The sequence below is a fragment of the Colias philodice genome, chromosome 5 (assembly GCF_061535455.1).
Source record: "Colias philodice isolate Cphi_HAF_F1 chromosome 5, ilColPhil1 Martin Lab GWU primary, whole genome shotgun sequence".
Lineage (NCBI taxonomy): Eukaryota > Metazoa > Arthropoda > Insecta > Lepidoptera > Pieridae > Colias > Colias philodice.
In genome coordinates this window covers 8095294-8103629 of record NC_143090.1, presented here as the reverse complement: position 1 = coordinate 8103629, position 8336 = coordinate 8095294, and the positions used below count along the sequence as shown (strand labels likewise).

The window sequence follows — 8336 nt, the reverse complement described above, 5'->3', positions numbered from 1 at the left end:
ATAGTTTTAAATGTATGGTTAAATCTCACTTTCTCAGTGTTAGCCGTACATAAAATTTATTTATATTATATACGTATTATTAATTACTATGTATTATTTTAGTATGGTATTTTTCTTTGAATCTCTATTCCCTTTTACTTATTTAGTTTATATCACAATATATATAATATGTATGTGTATCCTTTATCATAGTTATTATTGCACTACCCATTTATGTATTTTGGTATTTATTCCTCTATTGTACCAAAGGTTGTCTGGAAGAAATCGCTCTAAGCGATAAGACCGCCAATTGTACTTAGTGTAAGTTATATTTAAGTGTTTGTATTTCTTGTTTTGTTATCTTTAAGTGCAATAAAGTATTTATAAATAAATAAATAAATAAGATACAGTATTTCCCATTCAAGTAGATATTCTGTAATATCTAACAATGACTGATGCTTTAAAATAGATTAAAATACGAAAACACAAGTAAATATGAACGTAATGAAACAAACAAAACAAATAATTAGCATTTAATATACAAATTCGGTTAAATGTAGGTAATGTAGTGAAAATAATGGAAAAGAAAAATGGTCGATTAATATTTTTTAAATATCAATTATTATGTACCTAGCCTTGAACTGCTAGAACTTGTACAATGTCTTTATTGTTCACAAACAAAAGGATGTAAATGAATACAAAACTATAATTATTTTTTGTTTTAAATTTAAACCTGAATCGTTTTCAAGTATACTTCAGGTGTAGGTATGTCTGAAACGTCTGAAAAATATAATACAGTCATTAAAAAAAAAAACAAATCGAGTTAGTACATTTTAATTTTTAATAAAATTTAGCAATAGGGACAGTTGATAAAACTGAAAACTTAATTTAAAATTTGTAAAAATCTTATCATCAGCATATTCGAACCCAAAATATTTGCTCCTACGAACACTTCTAAACGTAGCTAATATAATAATATAATTACCTCTAACAATTCTCTTGCAAAACGCAGTCCCCACTATCGTTTCTATAGTAACCCTCTTCACAGGCACATTGTGGTTCACAGCCCGAACTATAACATTCTCTCTCTACACCTATATCACGGCAGCTATCCGAGAAGCATGGTGCTGGACAGGGGTACCACACTTCGTGGGGCCTTGTACAGGTCACTGGAGCTGTTGGAATTTTTTTTTATTAAAGTCAATTATTACAAGTCGATCTGTTATTTATTCGCTTCTTTGAAAGAAATCAGATGTTTGAAATGCGATCATGCATGTCGATTTGAGTAATTAATCATTATTATAATAGGTAGATATGATAAAATGGATAAAATCAAAACTAGCATAACATTATTATCTTTGCATGGATTATTGTAAATTGATTACATCACATAATAAATAAGGGAACAAACATAACTTCGTGACCATCTAGACTTCTAAATATTCTGGCAGATTGAAATATTATTTTATCATTATAGACCGGGAGATACTGACACAAAATTTCGAGTCATTTGTAACAGGATGGCGGTTCTACAGGGTTCTTAGTACGCAATGACAAAAAGAAAAATGATGGTGTGAACGCTGGTACCGGCTGCTTAGTCGCGTGGGCGTTAGTCGAACTCGTCGGAAAATAGCGAAAGTCAAACGATTTGTAACAGTATGGCTATATCTAGGTGTTGGAAATCTTCACTTATATAAATTAATACTAAATTAATTTTTCAAGTATGACAGCACTTTTTCCCCCTACTAGAAGTATGGCAAATATAATAATGGTCACATTTTATCAAATACTCTCCAAAAATCCAAATGCAATACTGGTACAAAAAGTTTGGCGAAATAAAAATTTTTTGCAGATTTTCGGCGGTATGGCGACCATTTGGAAGCGTCCGAAAAGTATGGCATGGCGATTTTCGTCAATGGCTGCACGACGATGGTTACCTGTGCAAAAGTTAGCCTGATACAAATGGTTGAATAATTGTTTTATTTAAATCAACACATTCGCGTCGGTATGGCGGGCTGTAAGTCACACCGGAAAAGTATGGCATGACACTACCGCCTACTTCTTTTTTATGGGCTATCAGTAAATTCTAAAATTTTTGTGTTACAAATCGTTTGACTTTCGCTATTTTTCCGACGAGTTCGACTAACGCCCACGCGACTAAGCCGCCGGTACCAGCGTTCACACCATCGTTTTTCTTTTTGTCATTGCGTACTAAGAACCCTGTAGAACCGCCATCCTGTTACAAATGACTCGAAATTTTGTGTCAGTATCTCCCGGTCTATTACATTAAAAAGCTTTTTGCGAGAGGTTTTATAGTTGAAAAGAGTAGCACCGAGCGTGTTCTTTGATTTCTTAAAAAACTGCAAACTGTATACTATTTAATGAGACCGCTTTCACAATACTGCCCTCTTATAAGCGGTTGGGTAATAAAATAATTTTCCTAGAGTTGTTAGCTAAAGCATAGTTTGGAAGTTGAATTTAAACGCTTTACAACAGCTAAGTCAATATCTCGGTCCGGTGGGAGTAACTTTGCTGTAATGCGCTTCGAATATTACTGCCACTAACCGTTTAACGGTCGGTAATTTAAGACGATACACAAAAAAAAATCCACTGCTTGGCGGGCGGAGTCTAATAGCTCGCTATCGCGAACGCGGGTGTGCGCGAAGTCATTCTTGCAAACTCGCCGCGCTGCCGCTGGCCGACTCGGGACAAACATGTATGGAGTCGTCATACAGTTATAATATTGTTATACATTTATTTAATTGTTGATTCATTGGTTTTATTTTCTTGCTTATAAACAAATAATCTTCTTTTTAACAACTACTTAGACATTATTAATAATTATTATTACATATTTCGTAATGTTTACTTTATTACAAAATAGTACAGGTTATAAATAATCTTTAAAATAACAAAAAATATTGTTACTCTGAAAAAATGAAATGGTACTCAATAACGCGGACTACTGAATTGATTTAGATAGAATTTGATGCTGACGTAGATATTACATCATGCCCAGAAATGAAAGGTACTATTTCTGAAAGAAGTTATAAACCCTAATTCTTCTCAGTCAAAGTCAAGAGTGGAAGATATCACTAATACAGTAAAACTGATGCGAAACTTTGGATGTTAATTTGTATATTTTTTTGTTAGTTGTTACTTAATCACGTCAAGACTACATTACCAATTTTGATAAAATATAGCTAATTGCCTGGATTTACACATAGGATACTTTTTATCCGAACTGAACACTTCTGTGGGATAAAACAGGATTCACGATATAACCTAATTCCACGCGGGCAAAGCCGCGGTCGGAATGATATTTTTTTAAATAAAAAAATTGTTTTAAAAAAAACACAAAATATATTGACGCGTGTATTTATTTTTTGCACTCTATTATAATTGTAATTATTCATTACAAATAATCAAAATAAAATAGCCAGAACAAAGTTAGGCCCTGGTAGGGTAGGTAGGCAGGTACAGCAATGTGAGGCGAACACTGGCTTATTTATACCAATAATAATGTATTATAAACATTAAATTAAGTTTACAACAAAAATACATAATATTAGCTAATGTGAAAACGAATCAACCAATCATCACACAACAATGAAATGTGCACACAAATATTCATCCAAATCGGTTCATGTGATTAGGAGGAGTGACTGCAGCGCCATCTTCCGGGCCCAATTGTGTTTCCAGATCACCCAGGAACTCAATTTAATATACTTACACAAAATTTTTCGAAATGAAAACTCACATTACTATGTAAATATGAATATAAACCTGTTTTAGTACTAAGCAATTTCCCGCACAGGTGTAGTAAGTATAAATGAAATAAATATCAACATCAAATTCTTTATACAACATACTTATCTACCACCTACTAAGAAATGTAATTCTTGAAATTTTTTCGTATTTTTTTTAAATATAATACTACTCCAATGAGCCCCTGTTCCATATTATGTCCGCCATACTTCCACTAAGTTCACCATGATTTTTTATTTCTTTGCACTTTGTTGCTTTTTGCTAAAAATGGAATCATGCGATAAAACCAGTAGAGCGTTGATAACATACATTTTTGACTGAATAAAGGTACTAACGAAGGAGTGGGTACACATTGTGAAAAATCAGTGGGTTTATTTTCCTTCTGGATTCCGGATTTCTGAAAAGATTATCTATGCTATAAATGAAAAAACCTTACACATTCGTTATGTACTTAAAACAGGGGTACATATCAAACATCGTCTATAATACAATTATCATCAAATTTAAAATAAAACCAACTTACTTCATTAATTTGTTCCAATTGTAAGCATTCTTTTTCCTCCAACCTTTATGTTTCTTCTTCTTATTTTCTTTATTGTCCCCATTTGTCTCATTTTGTCTTATCGTGTTGTCACCCTTTTTTACGATTGCGCGAGCGACACAAGTTCCCCGTGTGACGGCCGTAGCGGGAATGACTCGTGCAGCGATCGGGGTAGGAAGGTACAGGGCGGCTCTCGCTATATTGGCTGGTCGCGCGCTAATTTCAAGTATTTCTTGTTTATTTCAAAACCATCGCATATTTCAAAATTCTAAATCGGTAGACGTATAGGTTGTATATTTTAAAGTTAATATCCAAAAAGTCGTAACTTTACGTTTGTTATTTTGAAGATGCCAGAGATTATAAAAAAATAACAATGAGAACTTTGTATTTTTTTTCTATCGAGAAAATATCATGGAATCATGTTTCTAAAACGGTAGACGTATTGTGTTACTATTGAACTTTCTTGTCAAGAATTTTCATCACGACAACTTTAATAATATAAAAATTACGAAGGTTTAAAAAGGGCCGTAAATGTTAGAAAAATTAATTCATCACCTTAATTAATGATATATTTTATTGGTCTGCTGTATATTCACCTTGACTTCGCTAACATTTAGAAAATGCATAATTTTGAGCAATAAAGCTATTACTCAGATCAAGAGATGAAATCTACTAGTGAATGTAGGAATTAATGTCCTATTATTCCTATTATTCATTGCCCTTGAAACTGTAGGTATAATAAATATATTATATGGGTTTATACAACTACCAAAAAAATCTTTGTTTACTTATATTAATGTTTTAAAGTGGTATAAGTAGGTTTAATTGGTTGTAAGTTTTATCTTGATTGTAAGTCTTTTTTAGAAATGGCCTACATCATACTTTATAAATACTATTAAGAATACGGTGTGGAAACATCAGATTTCCATCATAAGGACAAGAACTTACGACATTCCGATGCCAAAATGCACCTATTATCGTCAACGCTCAGTCTCTTATAATTTGCCTTGCAAGCGCAGCCGGGCGGACAAGGCCAGGGTGGACTGCAAGCTATTATCCCCCTTCCATCATCAGTGGGACAGTAGTTCGTTGGACATCCAGCGTTACAATACACGTATGTTTCATTCTGCCGACAGTTATTGGTGCCTGAAAAGAATTTTTGTTTTGTTTTTTCAGAGCACTGTGTAGAGAATTTTTATAGATAGCTAAAACTGCTGATATTTTTTATTCATTTGCCAATCTAATGATAAAAAAAGAAATGGAATTATCGTTACCTTATTTCCGAAGAAAATTTACATTGTAAACCGAAAACTGTTGAATAGGTATCTCTAGTATTAATATTTTTCACATACCTTCTGTTTCGCTTGCAGGGGTGTCGGAGTTAACAACGTATGCATTATCCTTAGAGCTTGTTGAGCTCTGAGAATTGGTATCTGAAGAAGAACTGCTGGAAGAGGAGGCTACGCTGGATTCACATAAATACTCCTGTCCAACCAACGACTCACCCTGACCTGCAATGTCTTAGAGAATTGAAATATATGTATTTAAATAAAAATAGTAACTGCAGAAGAAATCATTGAATTAAATGTCTCCACAGCAATGAGTATTCTGTATCTCTCCAATCCCTATCACTTCTCCAAACATTAAAATCATATTGTAAATAGATCCGTTCCAGCAAATAAACAAATTTTCGCATTTATAATATCAATGAGAATGTTGTATTTTAAGCTTAATTTATTTAAAGTAAGTACATACTCTTCGGACAGTTTTCCTTCAAAATGCAATTGCCGTCAGCATCCTTGAGATATCCATCTTTACAATTGCATCCTCTACGGCATGGACCAGGTATACATGGTCTGTTAGTAGAAACTAACAAAGAGGCACAAGTTTGCGGAGGACACTGCTTTGTACACACTGCAGGTGTCGCATTTTCACCACAATCGGGAAGAGCTTAAAAGAAATACAGAGTTTTAGTCAATTCTTGTGTGATTTGTTAAGTAGTACGTAGGTACATTAACTTGGGATCTTTTTCGTTCTCATAAGATAGTAAAGGATGGATGGTAGGGAAGTATAAGTTAGGCTGGTAAGGCCCAATAAAACAATAGATAATAATATGATAATATGTTGTTTCTGGTAAGATACTCATCTATCAGAATATTCCGATTGTGTTAAATTATGGCTAACTTGATTTAACTGCTATTACAACACAGTGCAAACAATGAGTTCTTTACCTTTAGGGCATGAATCTTTCGCTACACATAAACCATCAGAATTCCTCAGATGACCGTCTATACAATTGCAACCAGGCTGGCAGGGGCCGGGTTTGCAGGCTAATTTCTTAGGATCATAGTCGCACCTTTGCGGGGGACAGGTCTGTTTGCAATCCGATTGTATTTCATTCTCTCCACATGGTTGTGGTGCTAAATTAGGAGTGTAATAATTTAGTAGTGCACGATTCAAAGCCTTTTGTTTCAACATTTAGTTTAGGTATGTTTAGTAGTAATTTGAAGACACATTAATGCATATAGACGTATTATAAACTATTACTGTAACGATTAGATGTTGTTCTATGGTTTTACTACTTAAGTTTTCTTTTAAAAATTTGTACTCTTCTTTGAAAATAAAAACATAAAGGTCATTAAATTTAGTATACATTTATAACGATGAATGTAATATTTGCTTCGTGGTTTTAAAAGGAGTAATGATTGATTCTACAACACAATATTTATATTATTATGTATCTTTACCTCAGTTACGTATAACAACTTTATTGCAACAAAAACTTAACATAAGAAACAACAATTATTTGCAATGGGTGGCCTTATTGGCTTAATATATCCCTTAATCCCTATGTACAATCTTTAAAACTACGCAACGGATTGTGATGCGGATTATTTTAATAGATTCATTCTAGAGGAAGGTTTTAGTGTATAATTAATTAAGTTTTAGACAAAGCAGGCGAAGCCGCGAGCGGAAAGCTAGTAAAAGATATGATTAATGTAGTTAACAGAGTCTTACGTGGTGGACAATCTTCGTTCTTAATGCAGACACCATTTCCATCTCTAAGATAGTTCTCAATACAGTTACATCCAGGCTCACAGTCTGGAGGCGGGTCACAGGAGTATTCCGTGTAGGAGATGTTACAAGATTGCGGCGGGCATATCTGCCGACAGTCTACGTATACCTCGTTTGATCCGCATGTGGATGCTAGAATTAAATATTCTATTTGTGCTGACATTTTGAAATGGATGTTCATCATACTTAGGAACATCTTTTTGTGTAAATAAATAAATAAATAAATAAATATTAATCGGTTGATTGTTTGAAATAAATACCTACCTATCTACGCAATTTGTGAAAATCTGCTTGCGAAATTGTGACTACCTCATTAACAATGTTGGCTTGTAGGTACTACACAACAAAACAAAACAATATAGGTACAGAAGCTGGAACATAGGTAGATATATGAATATATAACTAACTAATATATGAATATATAACTTTATAATAACGATGGACATTCAGTTAATGAGCAATAAAATTAAATTTACACATGTTAACTTACTTAAATATAAACCATTAGAAGAATACACAATAACACATCAATAATAATAGGTACTTATATTAATCGTTTATTTTTTCACGATTTTAACATTAATTTTAATATGATAATAATGTTTGAATGAAAAAATATTAAAATAAATATAAAAAATATGAACACACCTGTGCTCACAAAAGTGAATGACGCACCAAAAACAAATATAACTAGAAACACGATCATTCTACTACCAGACACTGTTATATCTGTTTAATATTCATAAAATAATCGCTTATATTACGCCTTAACAATAAAATCATTTGAAAAAACAAAAACAGTCGTAACCAATCATAAACGGGTTTGGTGTTAATTATTTTTTAGATTCACAGAAATTTTTCATTAGAATGCCGTTTATATAGCCAATAGGTATCTATGGATGGTATTATGGTTAATATCATCAATATCATGCTAAAGAGAATCAATATTTTTATTATGACGACGCGGTTGGCG

At 32.8% G+C, this 8336-nt stretch overlaps 1 protein-coding gene across 3 annotated transcripts; it reads right to left on the bottom strand.

Annotated features, from left to right (window-relative positions):
- Positions 1-497: 497 nt before the first annotated feature.
- On the bottom strand, positions 498-8091 carry LOC149488539 (zonadhesin-like). Of its 3 annotated transcripts, none has more exons than XM_089695701.1 (8): positions 8012-8091; positions 7307-7495; positions 6520-6708; positions 6044-6238; positions 5641-5808; positions 5237-5434; positions 965-1154; positions 498-759 (listed from the first exon to the last, which is right to left on the bottom strand). In XM_089695701.1, the coding sequence occupies exons 1-7, from the start codon at positions 8067-8069 to the stop codon at positions 967-969; spliced, it is 1185 nt and encodes a 394-aa protein (XP_089551827.1). In that variant the 5' UTR covers positions 8070-8091; the 3' UTR covers positions 498-759; positions 965-966. The 3 variants fall into 3 exon arrangements, with proteins under 3 accessions (XP_089551827.1, XP_089551828.1, XP_089551829.1); XM_089695702.1 differs by having other exon boundaries at positions 498-682; XM_089695703.1 differs by having other exon boundaries at positions 5641-5799.
- Between the last annotated feature and the right edge of the window lie 245 nt (positions 8092-8336).